The sequence below is a fragment of the Balaenoptera physalus genome, assembly GCF_965194825.1.
Source record: "Balaenoptera physalus genome assembly, chromosome: 11".
NCBI classification, from domain to species: domain Eukaryota; kingdom Metazoa; phylum Chordata; class Mammalia; order Artiodactyla; family Balaenopteridae; genus Balaenoptera; species Balaenoptera physalus.
Window position 1 is genome coordinate 84,844,609 of NC_138896.1, and position 19,067 is coordinate 84,863,675.

Sequence of the window (19,067 nt, forward strand, 5' to 3'; positions counted from 1 at the left end):
GGGTGGGGTCGGTGGTAAAAATATTCTGCCCAACAGTCCTTAAAAAAAGATCCTTTTGGAAAAATTGATTTTTAATTCTGAGTCAATATAAGCAAATTTTTGCTTCATAATTCTTACTAATAACGGAAAATAGAAATATTTATCAGGGTATAGCAATTCTGCAAAGAAATTTCTCCCATGAAATTTGCCAGATGAAATTAGAGGAAGCACTTAAAAGTATTTTGACACTTTCACTGTGACTACTATTGAGCTAACTTTAAACTTTCGTTTTTAAAGATACGAGTTTGTATCAAAATTACAAAAATGTAGCATTATTAAGGTATGATTCATGCAAAATGCTATGTTTCTGAACTAAAATAAATGGATAAGGATAGACCCTAATAAGTATTAGACATGTAATTCAATGCGTAAGACAATTATAAGTGATTCAGACCTGGCTTAATTTTTTAAAAAGATCATGAAATCCTTTTTGCAAGACTCTTGAAAATGACTCCTACAGAACAAAACGATAGAGAGAAAACATTTCAACAGAACATTTAACAACCACATTGCTGAAGTATTAAGGACAGGGATCTAGAAAGTAATGCGTATTGATTTACTTTGCATCTTGTAATTACCTCTGATATCAGTGAATCTTACTATCACGGAACCTCTCCCACAATAAGCACACACCACAAACATTTTGTACATAACTTCATAAGTTCACAGCCCTCCTGAGAGCCTATTCATGGACTTCATTTTCAAAAGTGGTAACGATTTCCAGAAATTGACTAATTTTCTCAGGTACATCCTAGAAATGCCACCTTCTCACTATCTTCCACTTATTTTGTGAGCAAATCAATGTTACCAGTTAAAAACTACCTAGAATACCAATGAGCACTAACATATCTGGCTTGAAAATATTTCATTAAACATTTTTGGATGTTGCTTCCTACCTTTTAAGTATAAAAAAGGCATTTCAATAAAAACAAATATATAATGAATTCATCTCCCTTTGTGTGAAGAAATATGAATGAACTGTGCATTAAAATTTAAAAGCAACGTAGTTCACTGCCAAAACTTTTAATGTCTCAAGAGCACAACAAATTCTGAACACACTAAGATCATGTTGCTACTTCAATATTCTTGGGAATGGTGAGTGATTAGTTGGTCTATGGTTTAGGATCAGTTTCCATGCTTGTTTCTTGAGCTTCTTCTACCTCTGAGAGCTTTTCATCATCTGCAATTGAGAAAGAAACATAAAACTTTAATCAAATTTGCTTAAATTATATGTTTAATGAATACATGAAAACACTTTTATCCTTTATTAGCGAATATATTTAAAGCAAAAATGGCAAAATGGCAGCCTATGACTGTAATTGACCCACACAAGTGGGTTTGGTTTTAAAAGTCCTGTTTTGGTTGTTGTTATTAGTTGAATCAAAATGCAAAATTTATGTGATAGACTTCACTTTAAAAAAAAAAATCTAGGTCTTAGGCTTTTTGTGCAAACAATCAGAAGATCAGATAACACAAAAATTGACTCTAGTCAATACAAAGAGCAAGTCCCCTGGTCCCTAAAGCACCTAGTTCATTGAGAATGCAAATGTGTTTATGCATTGATTATTTCATTCACTTATTGCCTGCCTGGGTCCTGAATTGTTACTTTATAGCAATATACTACAGTAAACCAAGAACAGTTCCAAATCTATCATGCTTAAATTTCTCTTAATTTACAAACCACTAGACAGGTATTCAAATCATACATATTCAGGCTTTTCTGCATATAATCAGAAAGATGAACAACATGAGTACCTTCTAATGTCATCCAGCTACACTCCTGTTCTGAAACTGAAGGTGCACTCTCTCTAAAATGTATATTTTAGAAGACATGCCTCTGATCATTTAAAAATCTTCATACACATTCATTCTGCGACTCTTGTTACTTACTTTCCAGTGTTTGCTGAAGTTCATGGATGGTACTAAGAAGAACATGAAACTGTTTCCTTCTCAATTCTAGCTGTGTTAATAAGAAAAAAAATTAATACCCATTGATCTATAAACCTATACAGAACACAAAGGCTAACATATATCACATGCAAATACCTTATCTTCAACACTTTCTTTAATATGTGAAAGATGCTCTAATTCTTTTCCCAGAGCCTCTAGTTCCCTGAAAAAAATAAAATAGTGTTATATTTTGCTAATTGGGGGAACAGAATTCATAATTAATATCTAACTTTTTAGTTACTAAATAGTATTTATTTTAAAAATAAAAGATAAGGAGTTATAATACTCCATTATGATGAGACTTTTAAAACTAAGGGTGATTTCTTAACTTCTAAATATGCACTAATTTTCATTAAAATTAAATTTTAGATAACTTTTAAAGTATAGAAAAACTTGATAACAGGATATCAAACCCCAAGAGATGGTAACTTTTAACATTTTGTCATACTTACTTCAAGTCTTTTTTTTTTTTTTTTTTGGTAAATTGCAGATTAACTTGAAATACCCTTTGAACTTTACCCCTAGTCCTCTGAACCAGGCCTTTTTCTCCTCCTCTCCTCCCCATTCAGGCAATCACTATATCATTCTAATCCTTTTTTACACATATATTTGTATCTCTAAATAATATACAGTATAAGTATATAATATTTGGGGGGCTCTAACTTTTATAAATGGTTATTATTCTGTATGTATTTCCAAAACTTAGGAATAATTTAAAATTCATTGCATATGTCTTCTGATTTTCTTTCACTAATTGTTTTTGAGATCTGTGTTTAAAAAGTGTTTATCTAGTTATTTCTTTTTATTGAAGATCGGGCTCCTCCTTTTGATGATGTACTCCCACAAAAATGGAATGCATAGACTAGTATGTAAACATTTACGTATAAAGATTAGTTCCTTTCAGAGTAAAACTCTGAACTTACTTTAACGTCTCATGCCTGTCTGGATGACGCTGGATCACTTTTGCCAATGCATCATATTCTGAAAGATATAAAAATGTTTACTAAAATAAGGTTTTTTGAACCTTGTTATCAAACCAAAATGTCTAACATCACAAATCTCTCCTAATCACTTTCTTAGTACAAAAAGAAGTGGAAACACTGAAGGATGGACAGAGTATCGTCAGTTTCTCTTGCTTCAATTATAATTTCAAGGATACATGACTTCAAAGGTATTCCAAACAAGGATTTATACCTCCACTCTGTTTTTCCATTTACCTATGCCTGGGCAGAATACAAGAGGCTAGCATAAACGTGAGTGAACTTAAGTCATTATTGATCATCAAGTGAACTGATTCTGAAGAGGATCTTATTCCCTATTTGCCCAGCAAATAGAAGATCAGCAAGGTCTATATATCTATATATCTATCTCCTACCATTAATTTCAGATCTTAGACAACAGAAAATTATACTTCTCACTCATTTCAAAGGTAAAGATCTCATAAACTTAGAAATGATTTATAGTTCAGGAACTTTGTTTCTGCTCCACTGAGAACTCCAAGATAAGTCATGTATCTCCTGTTAAGTTTTCCTATGAAATGATATGTGGCACATTTATTTAAAAGTCTCTTTAATCAATAAAAATACTGTAAATTGACATTAATTCTTAAGTAAGTTGGTATATCCTGCTCTAAATTGGCCACTGCAACCTGACCACATGCATTTTAGACTGAATTCAAAAACCATCTTTTAAAAATAAGGAATTAGGAATTAAATGTCATCTTAATTAGCTCATTAAAAAGTAAAATTCAAGAGTCATGTACCACAATGTTCACTGCAGCTCTATTTACAATAGCCAGGACATGGAAGCAACCTAAGTGCCCATCGACAGATGAATGGATAAAGAAGATGTGGCACATATATACAATGGAATATTACTCAGCCATAAAAAGAAATAAAATTGAGTTATTTGTAGTGAGGTGGATGGCCCTAGAGTCTGTCATACAGAGTGAAGTAAGTCAGAAAGAGAAAAACAAATACAGTATGCTAACACATATATATGGAATCTAAAAAAAAAAAAAGGTTCTGAAAAACCTAGGGGCAGGACAGGAATAAAGAGGCAGACGTAGAGAATGGATTCGAGGACACGGGGAGGGGGAAGGGTAAGCTGGGACGAAGTGAGAGAGTGGCATGGACATATATACACTACCAAATGTAAAACAGATAGCTAGTGGGAAGCAGCTGCATAGCACAGGGAGATCAGCTCGGTGCTTTGTGACCACCTAGAGGGGTGGGATAGGGAGGGCGGGAGGCAGATGCAAGATGGAGGAGATATGGGGATATATGTATATGTATAGCTGATTCACTTTGTTATAAAGCAGAAACTAACACACCATTGTAAAGCAATTATACTCCAATAAAGATGTTAAAAAAAAACAAACAAAAAATGCAAAAAAACAAAAGTAAAATTCATTGTTTTGGCAATCAGTGTATTAATTGGATATAAGTGTGATTTTTAATAAAAAATTTTTTGGGTTACAGTGTAAAAAAAAGAAAAAACAAAAAAAAACCCCCTAAGTCATAAAACCCCACAACTCCAAAATAACCATTAACATTTTCTATATCCTTCTAGTTTTGCATTTATATGTCACAATTGTGACTACATATTATATTTTTTATCTTTCTTTCAATTTACATTATAGGAGGAACAATGCTCTGCCATTAAAATTATTTTGAAATAGTTGTTATGGACTAAAATAAGACAGACGCTAAATAAAAACAAGAGATCAGAACAAAACTAAGCTTTATCTTTCCTCTTACTAGAAATATAGGCAGATTGTAAATGTTTGCTTGCATTGTGCTTAATAAAAATTGACTGGGCTTATGGACTTCCTTGGTGGCACAGTGGTTAAGAATCCGCCTGCCAATGCAGAGGACACGGGTTCGAGCCTTGGTCCGGGAATATCCCACATGCCGTGGTGCACCACAACCCCTGTACGCCTAGAGCCTGTGCTCTGCAACAAGAGAAGCCACCGCAAGGAGAAGCCCACGCACAGCAGTGAAGACCCAACGCAGCCATAAATAAATTTATACATTAAAAAAAAATTCACTGGGCTTAAATTCTTTTCTGTTTTTTGAAAGTAGTTCCATTAAACAAACAAAAAAACAACAAACAAAACCCTAAATAAATTACCTCTGCTCATTAACCATAACACTATTTAGGCAAAGGGATCTGAGTACAGTAAACAAAAAACAAATAAAATACTTGTTTAATCAATACAGTCCAACAACAACAAAATATTTTTTCAGCATGACCTCCTTCTCTGCTATTTTAAAGAATAATATAGTTTTAAAGAATTAAGTTTAACTCATAATTCTTTTTTATAATTCAGGTTGATTCTAGCTGAAGGTTTCCCCTCACAATGTTAAAAACTGCATGAAAATACTAGTCAGTAATAAAGTATTTGCACACTAAATCCCACAAAACCCTTACCTTGGCGATTTTTTCGTATTCGTTTTGCTTGAAGAATTTGCTTTTTGCACTCAGCAATTTTTTCATGTGCTCCAGCAATGCTACATTCTATATAAAAGGTTATTTTTTTTAAAGATAGTTATAACAACATGTATAACCTCCACCCATTTTCAATTTTAAAATGTTTTTAAATTAAGTTTCATTGCTAATAAAATAGATGCTGGCATTTAAAAAATAGCTGTAACCCAAAGTATTACATATCATTTTAGAATACATTCTTTCAATTAGTGTTGTTATTGTTATTATTTTACCACTAACCAAAGAAAAATATTAGCAGATATTATTTCCCTTAGACCATAAAAATTACAATTACAGATAGAAACAACAATTAAGTTTCCTTACCTATTTCTTTGTAAATTTTTTCATAATTTTCCATTTCTCTGAGATTCATATCATACACCAGCAAAGTTTTGCCCATTGAAAATTCACATTGGGACAGTGTGCTCAGCATACGTTGGTACTGGCTGTATCTAACAAAAAAAAGAGAGAAAGAGAAAAAAGATGTTTGTGGATTTCCAGTTGAAGTATTATAATGCAGGCACAGATTTGCCAAGTAAATTATACCAGGTTCTGAGAGAATAATTTTCTTTATTTAAAAAAAATTTAGAATATCTGTCCCTTATGTTTTCTTTTTCCAAATGTGGTTTACTTGAACTTATAAACTGTATCAGTTACAAATGCAAAGATGGGACTGTAGATCTTAGCAATATAAGCTTAATTCAAACAACTATTTGTTGAATTTTGTTTAAAATCCTTTTTAAAATGTTTTGATTAAGATGGTTTTTATCTTCACAATTCTGTTCTCATAATTTTTTCACTCTATACAATTATTTATCTGTGTGAAAAGCTAATTCAAATGATGAAAAAAATTTTAAGTTAAAAAAATTATCAAAAATATAAAACCTTGCAGCAACTTTTATTAGTATGTTAAAAAAAGAAAAAATTTCATTTAGATATTTTGTCTTACTAAACACTTATCTGCTTTTAAAAGTGACCAAAGTAATGAGTCTGAATTTCGCCTTCATTGCTTACCACTATGCCTTCTGCACATTTTAATAAACATAAAGCAGGCCTCTGAAGAGAAGGCCAGAAAAGTCTACTCTGGATTAACAGAGAGTTGACTCCATTGGACATTTAAGGTGAGTGAAAATTTGAAATATTAACAGGACTGTATATATGGTCTAAAAAAATCACACCAGGACATTAGTATAGAAACAACAGCAAAATGAAATACCCCTCTTCCTGGGATCCAGAGTTGCACCATTTAATGAAACTTTTCACTAGTAGATTAATTCTCCGATCATCTCCAGCGCCATCTCCATCAATTAGGAGACGCTTCCGTATGACTTCGTCTGGAGGAAAGAACAATGTGAATTAAAATGACTGTGTGGCTCTTGTTAACTTTCGGGGAAAATAACCAATACCATTACTCATTCATTAATCCAAAAGAAAATTATTGAAATGTAAATGTACTTAATGCCACTGAACTGTACATTTTAAATGATTAAAATGTTAAATTTTGTTAGGTTTTACTATCATATATATATATATGGAAAGTTATTAAGTGTTCGTGTCAGGCATTGTTTTAGGGGCTAGGGTTATAGCAGAAAAAAGCCTTGCCCTCACAGAACTGGCATTCTACTGCCAGATTGTTGAGTAGAAATAATTTTCGGGTACTACCAGGGAAATAAGCCAATAATTTCTTGGAGAACTTTTTTTTGAAAAACCTGTTCATACAGAAGGAAGTCTAAAGCATTCATGTCTCTGACTAGTGTGAGGTACTGGTAAAAGGAAAAGAAAGAAAAGATTTAAAAGATGTAGTGGCAGAATAGGAAAAGAGAATGAGATGGGTCAGAGAAAAAGGAATAGGTTTGTTGTTTTTTTTTTTAAAGTGTAATTTTTAAAATAAATTTATTTTATTTATTCATTTTTGGCTGCGTTGGGTCTTCGTTGCTGCACAAGGGCTTTCTCTAGCTGTGGCAAGCAGGGGCTACTCTTGGTTGTGGTGCGCGGGCTTCTCATTGCGGTGGCTTCTCTTGTTGCGGAGCACAGGCTCTAGGCCTGCGGGCTTCAGTACTTATGGCACACGGGCTCAGTAGTTGTGGCTCACGGGCTATAGAGCACAGGTTCAGTAGTTGTGGCGCACGGGCTTAGTTGCTCCGCGGCATGTGGGATCTTCCCAGACCAGGGCTCTGAACCCGTGTCCCCTGCATTGGCAGGCAGATTCTTAACCACTGCACCACCAGGGAAGTCCCCAAAAAAGTGTAATTTAGTTATTATATCTGTAATGTTTCTTTCCCCATGAGGACTTTTTTTAATAAGTCTGTCTCACTTTTGTTCCAAGGAAAAGAAAAAAGAGAAAAAGGAATAGAAAAGCAGTGCAGATGATAATGATGAGTAACAGGTGGGGCCCCAAAGGGTCTGCCTGGCAGCCGTGACCTAGTGTTCTTCCTGGACAAGATAATGCTGGATCATAACAAGAGAAACGCAAATTGAAACCACAATAAGGTATCATTTTCATCTATCATATTGGCAAAGATCAAAGACCTGATAATCAGTGATGGCAAAGGTGTTGAGAAATCGCACTTACGCACACTGATGGAATGCAAACTGGTACACTATTTGCAGGGCAGCTGGCCAATAAGACAATATTCAAAACGCACATACCTTTCTGACCCCATTATTCCAGTTCTAGGAATTCATCCTATAGATACATGTGCACCCATGCACAAAGATAAATGTAAAGGGACGTTCTTAACGGTGCTGCTTGTGGTAGAAAGATTGCAAACCTAAACATTCACCAGTAAGAGACTGGGTAAATTATGAAACATTCATTAAATGTAATAATATGCAGCCAGAAGAATAGTGTGGATGTATATACTGATATCAAAAAAGTCTCCTTAGATATGTTAAATAAAATGAAAACAAAACAGGTGCAGAGAAACACATAGTTTGCTGCCATTGTGTAGAAAAGGAGGAGGCCATGTGTGTATATGTGCGCCCATCACATATATATGTGTTTGTGTATTCAGAGAATATCTTTGGAAGAATCCACAAGAAACTGGTAACAGTGGCTGTTTCTGGTGAGAGGGATTACAGATATAGGATGAGAAGGGATTTAATTTTTATATGACTTTGTAGGATTTCTTGGTTTTTTACCATATGCGTGCATCTAAAAAAAATAATTTTTAAAGTGTGAATAATTCCTGGAGAGCCTGCAGGATGAATACAGCAAAATCTTTAAACAATAGTTCCTGTGTGTAGGCAGAAGCATTTCTGAGCGCAGGTGCAACAGAGATAAACTTTGGAAGGCAGATGGCTCCAGTTTTAAAATCTATTCTGTGACATCAGATAAACATTTTTAGAATTAGGTATTGTTCTCAGAGTCATGGCTTTGACAGATGGCTCAAGCTACAGATTCATCAAGTGTTTTAATTTTACACTTTAAAATATAAACTAATGCTTTCCGTATTTAACCACCAACAATGTTATTTGAGGAGACTAAGGACAAAACACAGTCCCTGAAGAGATTAAAATGCAGAAAATGAAATTGATTTTCTAAAATCACAAATGTTTTAACTTTGTTAAAAGTAAACATTCAGTGGGTGAGCAATCCAGTGGTCAATTGAGGCTGTTTAGTTTCTTTTTGATCTTCTTATCTCTAATCTTCCAAGCCCCCAAGAAACCCCATCTTCCTCTCAGATACCCCAGCACCCTACTTTATTGAGGACCAGGGATTTCAAATGTAAATGAATTCAGGGAATAGGGAGTAGGGAAATTGAGGAGTAAGTACCTAAAGGGGGAAGCTATTACCAGAGCTGGCTTTTCAAGAGATTTTTAAAGTTTGGTGACTAACTAAAAATGTTTCAAATACATTTTGTGATCTTTTCAGCTGTATACTTAAGAACTGCGTACTCTTTATATATGTATGTAATATCCTAACTACAGAAAAATGTTTAAAGCATTGTACAGGCCAAATAAACTTGGGAAAAAGGTTCGTCAGGGCCCACCCTATGTCTTGTTCATTCTGTTTCCTCTCCAGCCTCTCACAGTGTCTTTACATTTCTGATGCTCAATAAAGATTTTTAAATTGGATTTGTGGTGCCTGCCTGGGACCATCTGCCCTCCAAAGAGTTTGTCTCAATAAAACACTAACAAGGACGAGCAGCAACCATCTTATTTTCAGGTCCATAGCAGAGATTTCCCTTCTTGTACAAAAGACATGAATATTTGATCGATGAGCAGATGTGTCCGTAGGTACCGGACTGAGTTCTGAGGACAGGAAGTGAAGACCTGAGCTCCTTCACTCTAGTTGGAGAAGTAACACCCATGTGAATACACACACACACAGAGCAGGCTGTGATTGTTAAATGAGTGACACAGACACACAGCAGGAGATTCAGAGGAGAGCTTCCTTTAGCTTGGGGGGAACAGGGAAAGAGGATTTTGAGCTGCTCTTTTGATACTTGAAAATCATCAGTCAAAAAAGCCAAACGGCATTTTAATAGTATCTATCGAAATTTCAAATAATATGTACTCTTTGACCCAAATCGCCTAGATATACTTGCCTATATGCAATATGACATGTTCGTCAACAGGGGGTTAGATAAATTTTGGCATAAGAATATGATGGAATACTAAGAAGCGATAAAAAACAAAGAATGAGGAAACATCTGTGTACTGGGAGAGAGAGAGACCACTTAATACAACTTGTTAAAAGAGTAAGGTGAAGAATCATATTTATGGCATGCTTCTTTTCATATAAAAATGGGGGGAAATAAGAATATATATTCATGTGTTTATATTCACATAGATATCCTGGAATGATATACAAGAAACTAATAAAAGGGGTTACCAAGGAATTGGGGCAGTATCAGTTGGGGAGCTGGAGGACAGGCTGGAAGATGGGGAAATATTTTTTATATTATTTGATTTTTGAACCATATAGGTACCCAAAATCTGTTAGCTGTTGTTTGAAAAAGCAAGCAAGCTATAATTGTGATGATGGTATCACAGGTGTCTGTATATGCCCAAATGCATCAAATTGTACACAATATGCGTAGTTCTTTGTATATCAATTATACCTCAATAGAGGTGTTAGAAACAAAGAAAGCAAGCTAAAGATGTATCTATAGATACATCTATATACCCATGTAGATATATATTATGCATACAAAGTTTTGTCCAGTTATGATTTCTCACAAATTTGCTTGTCTCAAGCTTTGTGCTGTAAGGTCACGATATTTCTAGCTTAAACTGCATAGGCAGTTGCTGCCTAGGAAATTCTCTGGGGATGAGGATGACTGAAATAACATACATAAAGTACAGAGCACAGCTCCAACAGCAACAAAATAAAACCAAAGGGTAAGTTGCCAGTTTGAAAACAGCCGCTGTTCTTTTTAAATTTAAAGATGGCCAGCTGCTGACGGTTCCCAGCGTGTATGACACCAGCATTGTTATTTTTAATGGTACCTCCTCAATTAGCTCTAGATGGAACACACCTAAACATGTTCTGTTTACTATATACATTGACTTCATAAATTATTATCATGCTGAAACTCTCTGTAAGCAATCTGCATGCTAATATTAATCCTGGCGGGCCTTGGTCCACCTGTAAAAATGGTGAAGATGGCTTAGAAACTATTTCAGTGATGTTATCAACATCATTCCTCAGTTGTCCCAATTACTTTCTTAACTGACTACGAGGATCAAAACCATCTGGGAAAAGCCTTGAAACCAAAATACCTAACATCTGCTCTGAGAGTGGTGGTTTTCCACCTAATTTTAGGCTCGTAGGAAGATTTCCTACTGGATTCAGTTATATGTGTGCCATAATTATACCTACAAAATGTCTGCCATTCAAAAATCACTTTCAAATCAGTTATGACACATGCATGGCGATAAGCAAATATTTACTCAAAAAACTGGGATGTATTTCAGACCCTTTCCTGTCTTACATGCCACTTTCTACCTAAAAGAAATATGTCAAGAAGTCCTTTTAAAGGGTTAGACTTTAATGCCCAATTTTCCATAAACAGGCTGGAAGAAATGACTGCTTTACAGTCACTAAACCAACTCTCCATTTCCAAGCCTCTGGTTGGCTGACACAGCCATCTTAGGAATTTTCTCATTTTAGTGTGGAAAGGACAATCTCTCCTAAACCCAGACTAACACTGCTTTCAAAACCCCTAATTGTTATTCTCTCAAAGTGGCTATTAAAACCTTGATTACAAAACAAGTTTTCATACCCTCTTGGAGCAAATACTGAAAAAAGGAAAGAGAAAAACAATTTGGAAGATAATGGTGGGCCAAGTTCCAAAACACTTACTTTAGGGACATGTCAAGGCTTGACAACCAGTGATAAGAGCCTGTTATGTACCTTCCTCCTAGGGCTAAGCTACTGTCAAGTGTGCCCGCCGATCTGCTAGACCGCACAGCCCCCGATCGCACCTGCTTTCAAGAAATAGCAATTCTGTGATCTAACAGTGAGGATCAGCATTTCTTTTCTGAAGGCAGTTTAGCAAGAAATTCTGCAGGCACACAAACACACCACTGGCTTTTTCTTGGTGTTCCTAAACACTCTGGATCCAAACTGAAAACCACAGGAAGGGATAATTGGAGATAAGATTACACAGGAAAAAACAGCTAGCTACTAGGAAACCAATGTAGCAATATGTATTTTAATTAAGAATACATATACCCTTGACCTGTCTTCTAGAAATGATTCCCACAAGTGTACAAAGACAACTGTGCAAATATCTCCAGTCATACTATTTGTAAGAGTAAAAAACAGAAAATAACAAAAAATGTTTACAAGGGGATTAATTAAAAAAAAAAAACAATATCACAAAAGAATAAGGTAGAAAAAGCTCCAAAAGAACTCAAAGATGTATCATTAATTATGGAAGTATAGTTCAAAAGAGCACGTAAACATTTGTGTAAAACTTTATATGCACATACCGGCACACCAACTAACATATACATAATGCTTATAATATGCTGTTATCCTCACAAGAGCCCTACAAAGTGGATAGTACCCCCATTTACCAATGAAGGAACTGAAAGTTACTTGTCTAAATTAAATGCCACAAGAAGTAAGGAGTAGAGCTGGGACTCGAACTCAGGAGTTCGACGCCCGAGAAGGTGTTTTTTGCCTTTTATGGCATTTAAAAATCATTCTGGAAGGGTACACAAAAAAACACCTTACACTAATTACCTCTGGGGAGTGGGATTAGCAGTGGAAGGTGAAGAGGGGAAGGTTTTCACTTGTCTCTTGGTGCATTTCTTCTTGAATTTCCTGACGTGTATTATTTGTCTTCCTCACAGTATCAACAGTCGTTATCTGGATAGAGAGCTTATTGGTCATTTTGAGGTATTTTTCTTCATTTTTTCTGTATTAAAAATTCTCATCAGTGTTCTTTAATAAATCTACGATGTGTTAACAAGAAAAAAGAAAACTGGCTTGACTTGACCTATTAACTAGAGGAGAGACTAAGGCCGTGTAAAAACAACGTGTGTGTAGATTCCTCTTACGAGTCATTGCTAGATCACCATCGCTTATGGGTTATTAAGCTGAATTACGTCTATCCCATTGTGTTGGATTCCTCCTGGCAAAATAATACCTAGCCCCTCCTTTCAAGAAGCTTAAAATCATTAAAACAACTTTTAAGGCCAACAATATTAAGACACAAAGAAGTCAGGTGGGAAGAATAAATAAGATGATTTGATTCTTCCATGTAAATATGGATCTCTCGGGAGACACTTAGGCCCAGTCTAAATAAATTACTGATACCAAAGTAAATTACATAAACCAAAATTAAATTAAACACTAAAAAAAGAAAAGCAAAAAAATGAATGTCGAGGGCCTTTGTTTTTCTCTAGATTTATTTAAATGTTTAGAGTATGGCCCTAATAAAGTCAAGGTTGAAAGTCCAGTCTTGCTTTGAGATACCTTTTATCTTGGCTAAAGAAGTATTATTTTATATTTGAACTGCTTCAGAAACCCCTGTGCTGGGACCACAGATGAGGGCACAAAGTGGGCAAATCCATTGGCACTAGTGAAAAAAAAAGCCAAGCAAACTCCTTGGCCACAAATGTCTAATTAACTTTGGATCAGCAATTGAGATTGGAATAGCGGCAGCAGCAGACACATAGCGTTTGTACACTCCTCTATTTGATGACCATACCTCTTGTTTGTCTCCTTTCACTCTGAAAAGTGTCCTCATTTGGACAATCAATTAAATGGTCACTCAACTTCGAAGTGCTTTACATATATATCAATCACGCTTCATCCTTGAAAACACCCTATAAAGTATGTATTATTATCTTCCTTTTACAGATGAGTAGTGTCACCTCTGCAGTCAGAGGAATATATACGCAATTACATTATTAGAAAAGTCATAGTGCCATTCCATTATTCTGTCACATTGTTCATGGGCATGTTAAAAACCATTATTTCAAGTTTTAACAAGCACATTATCCATGCATGACACTTTCTAATTTAATAAACAACAACAACAACAACAAAAACACTGTCAAAACCAACGAGCTCTATGAAATGGAGTGTACAGCCACATCCCGCTCCCCACCCCCCTTCTCCTCTCCCATCTGTTGCTCTGGCATATCAAGATATATACCTAATGTTCTCTGTACTGAAAAAAGTGCTTCTGAAACGCTTTCTATCAGGGTACTAACACTGTTTAACACCCTTTAAATTAACACATACAAAATACAAACTGTGAACATAGTTTAAATTAACAGTAACAACATCTAAACTGTTTTCCAGTTAGCCAGAATGCTGGGGTGGCAACAGAGGAGGAGAGAGAATGGCTTTGCCGATAACTAGCTATATGACAGTAAGCCACTAACTTCCCAGGACTTCCACTTCATCGTCCATCTAAAGGCGACGGTATTGGTGATAATATTTATAGTTCAGTATCTATAGGTAACAATATAGCATCTCTCTCCTTCCCTTTGAGGAGGGCAGTTCCTCCAATTAACCAATGTGTCCTTGTACAGGAAATAAAGTTTCTCCTCAAGGGCTCCCAGTCCAATTGGATATGCAAACCCAGATGTAAGGACTACATGAAGGCACGGCACCTTGCCAGGCACTCAGACTTGGAAGAGGACATCAGCCCTCCTCTAGTCTCCAGAGACAGGTATTGGAACTTCTTCAAGACCTTTTCAGGAGGATGACAGAAATATGGAGGCCACGCACTCCTCAGTCCTCTCCACTGTCATGTCATCATCCTAATCCAAGCCCACCTTGTCTCTCACTTGGAGTACTTCTCGTTGGCCTCCCCGTTTCCATTCTTGCCTTCCTAGAATCCATTCTCTATACAGCAACCCAGAATGATCCAAAAGATGTATCATATCACTAACTCTTCTGCTTGAAACCCTCCGATCACTTCCAAGTGCCCACAGAAGACAACCTGTTCTCCTTTCCATGGCCTGCAAGGCTCTGTTTATTTCTCTGACCTCCTTTTGTATCCCACCCGTCCTGGTCCACCTGGATCCAGCCCCAGTGGCCTTCCCTATCTTCCTTAAAGGGTGCAGAGCTTGTCTGCACCTCAGGCCTTTGCACTAGTTGTTGCCTCTATCTGGAATACTTTCCTTGGCTCTTCACACAGTGGACCCCTTCAGGTCTTATCGTAAACACCACTTATCAGAGGTCACACCTGAGCACCTGATTTTAACCTAACTCTCCACAGCTCTCCCCCATTACTCTCTCTCTTATTCCATCTAGTTCATTCTCAGAACCAAATTATGCTCTTTCTCGGAAATTATCTTCCTTACTTACTTGATTGCATGCTGTTGCTTCCCTCCCCCAAGTAAGAGTCGGGCCTTCCTCTATACAGTCTACTGTTATAACCAGCACTGTGCTTGGGAGGCATGTAATAGATATTTACATTATGTATCACTCACTCCTGCTTGATTCTTACCAAAAGCTCAACTGAGGAAAATCAAGTTTACCGAGATTACCTAAAGAAGTTGTGGCTTGTCCTTTCCTCTATGGTCTAGATGATTCTTAAAACAAAAAAAGCCAAAAAACCTTGCTCTGAAGTAAGGCAGACCAGCAGAGCTATTCACCTAAACCACATGGTCTATCTGCTTTGGAATGCCTTTCTAAGTTGTGATTTAGCCTTCTTTGACCTAGTAAGGCATGTGCTAAGAAACAGCTTTATGATCCTCAGTGCTGAAAAGAGGTTAAGGATATGACACTGGCTTTTCTTTATGAGGACCCTAAAGAGAAGCTTATTTTTTAGTGTTTAAATTAAAAAAAAAACAAACACTGCTTGTCCTGGGTATCTAATGTTGCTTTTCTGCTCTCATGAAAACTAGATCACAGGATGCCCTAGGTCCTGCCTCTTGGTATGGACAGCTAGGGAAACAAGTCACTTGCACCTTTAATTAACATACAGATTTGACCCCCTGATTACAAGGATCACCCCACTTCTAACTTCCTCTTGTTTTTTACTAGTCTTGATCTTCTTTTTGCCTTGTTTCCTCATCCATTTATTTTAACGTTTTCTCATTATAATGAGCTGCTTTAAATATTTTCTGGAATATGCCATATAAGTAAATTAAGTATTAAGGGCTAGAGCAGAAACATACATAAGATAATATGGTTAATAGATGAAAGATCAACTGGTTAAGAGCAGAGAATATTTGATGTGAGTCCTGAAGAATAAATGGGCGGTCACCAGGCAGAAAAGGCAGGGAGTGGCAATCTGCACAGATAAAGAGAGGGAGAAGGCACAGTCCTCATCAAAGGAAAGTGGAGGAGAGGCAAGTAAACCAACACTTACATTTAATAGTATTTACTGAACATTACTATGTATCAGATGCAGTGCAAAGCACTTCACAACTTTTACTGCATCTAATTCTCAAAACCAGCCTATGAGGTAGACTGTATTATTATCCCCATTTACAAGGAATGAAAGTGAGGCTCAAAGAGGTTATTTAACCTGCACAAGGTCAGACTGCTTTTAAGTGGCAGAGTGAGGATTCTGATGGCCTCTTTGGATGTAGGGAGCATTTGACTGCAATCGGCGCATTTACTAGAACTCATCTTCCCTCTCCATTTCCCTTCTGACAAAACCTCTCTCTCCCCTGCCGTTGTCTACTTCAATGAATAGAGAAGTAGCACTAATAAGCACATAGTCACTCCCATCAGAAACCAGGGATAGTCCTCGGCCCTTCCCCTCACATCCATTCAATCTCCTGACATTTGACCTCATAAATTTCTCTCCCACCACCTGTCTACTTCTCTGCAGTCCCTCTTGGTCCCAGCCTCCATCATCTCTCACTAGGACCATGGCAGCTGTAGCTGAGAGACAGGATGCACAAGGGGGAAGAGGAAGAACTCTGAGCCAGACTGCTTGATGTGGAGCTCAGGCTCTATAACTTGCTACCTGTACAACCTGGGGCAAGTTACTTCACCTCGTTCTGTCCCAGTGTCATCTGTAAAGTGGGGATAATAATTAGAACATGCTTGACATACTAACAATACTATATAGATGTTAGAAAGGAGAGAGGCCACTTAACTCCTCACTTTCCCTTCCCCTCATCATTATTCACATAGTAGAGTGTGGTGGTTGTTTTTGATGCAAATCTGATAACATCCCACCAATGCTAAAAAAACTTTTAATGGTTTCCCATTGCCCTCAAAATTTTCTGGCTCATAACTTTCTAACTTCTAGCCAACACTTACCATCTTTGAGTTCTTCCAATGCTTTGTGGCCTTTGCACAAGTAGTTCTCCACCTGGCATACCAATCCAACTACATCTAGCTATCCTTCAAAAAACGGGATTAAGAGTAACTTTTTCAGGGAGGCTTTCTGATCTCTGAGAATGGATAAGCAATCTTTGTTACATGCTTCTACAGTTCCGAACCTTGAACTTCCTCTGTAGTAACGTTTGCCACCGTGAAAACTAATTATCTCGTGTTTTTCCCACCAGACTGTGACCTCAGAGGAGGAAAAGGTCTTGCCTGTTGGTTCTGGGTTGTAAGCCCAAGGCCTAGCCCAGGTGGGATAAATATCTACTGAATAAATGAAACTGGAATGAAGTGAAGTTTTAACTGGACCTTGAAGGGACTTCACTTCATTACTCCTCATCATGATCACAAATTTGGGCCTATTACTCTTCCCCACAGTGGCCTGGTCCTTCAAGGCGGAAACTGTCTACCTCCCACTCTTTAGAAATGGCCTTTCTATAGGCATCTAAGGTTACTGGCCACTCTTCCTTCAAGGAGACCCTGCACCCCTAGGTCTCCCCTTCCCAAATGTCAAAGGCCTTCCTTACTCCTTAACTGGATACCTTCTTAGATTCTCCCTCCAGTTGCCCATCATGCTTGCCCACCTTCCCCAAGGTGTCACTCTATTTCTGCTCTCACTCTGTAGACCACCCCCTGGGCCCCTCCTTACATGGAGGGACCTCCTAAACTGTCCTCACAACTTTCCAGAAACCCAGCCCCTGCCCCTCCCCCGACTCCATTCCAGCAGACAAACCATCCTCCCCAAGACATACACACAAACGAATCTTCTAGTGTCCTGATCTACCCCAGGTGGCCCCATCCCTATACTGGCTCCTCTTAATCCCCCAGGCACAGTCCCTGACTGTCCTCCGGATACCCCGTCCACACCTACTCTTTTTAGATACTGTCCCCAGATCCCTCTCCCTACCCCCAAGCCAGGGCTAGTTCTCAGGCCTCAGTGCGATCCACCCCATTGTCTGGGGGACCTTCCCAATCTGTCCAGAGGACTCCTCCAGGTGTCACTCTCTGTGCGCTGACACCCCTGGTACTATTGTCCCGGGACTCCCTTCTTTCCGACTTGGCCCGAAACCCTCGGCCCATCCTCGGAGTTCCCACTCCCTTTCAGCTCTCCAAAGGTCCTCCGGACCCCCGGCTGCAAGGCCTCCACCCCTTCCTCCCCTTCGCCGCCCCTCGGGCCCCATCACCCCCACCCAGTGCTCCCTCACCACATCCTCCGACAGCCTGGACCCCTTCCGGGTACCATCCGCCCGCGCATAGCTGCCGGCCTCCCCGTGCCCCCACGTGTGCTCCCGGCCCCTCGACGATCCTCCCAGCGCACCCTCCCCACGCCCCGCGCGGCCTCGGGAGAGCGGGCGCGGAGTTCGCGGGGCTCCGAGGGGGACGGGGAGGGCTCCGGGGAGAGGCCCAAGGGCTCGGGGGAAGCGGCCGGGAAAGCCCGGGTCTCCGAGGGGCCCGATCGGGGAGGCCAAGGGGCTCCCGGAAGCGGCAGGGGAGACCGGGGGTCTTGGGGGAGGCGGCGGCGGGGGACGGGGAGGCCGCGCGGCCCCGGGGAGCGGGCCGGAGCGGCAGCGAGCGGGCCTCACCGTCAGTCACGGCTCCCATGGCGTGCGCGGCGGCGGCGGCGGCGCAAGCTGAGGCGGCGGTTGGCGGCGGCGGAGGTCAAACTCCCACAATGCAGCCGGGTAAACAGCCATGGAGGAGGAGGCGGCGGCGCCCGCGGCCGCCCGCTCCGCCGCCTGAGCCCCGCCGCGCCGCCGCCGCCGCCGCGGGACCTGCGCTCCGCGCGCTCCCCGAACTCCCCGGGGGCGGCCGCGGCCGGCGCGTGTGG

General features: G+C 38.9%; 1 protein-coding gene across 1 annotated transcript; it reads right to left on the reverse strand.

The window, feature by feature from the left end:
* Positions 1-52: 52 nt before the first annotated feature.
* On the reverse strand, positions 53-18,933 carry THOC7 (THO complex subunit 7; the record flags this gene model as incomplete). The annotated part of the gene is given in 9 exon segments (XM_082412469.1): positions 53-1,219; positions 1,930-1,999; positions 2,086-2,152; positions 2,913-2,970; positions 5,422-5,508; positions 5,803-5,930; positions 6,695-6,812; positions 18,823-18,898; positions 18,904-18,933. Coding segments are annotated over 9 exon segments (702 nt in total). The 3' UTR covers positions 53-1,151.
* Positions 18,934-19,067: the final 134 nt, after the last annotated feature.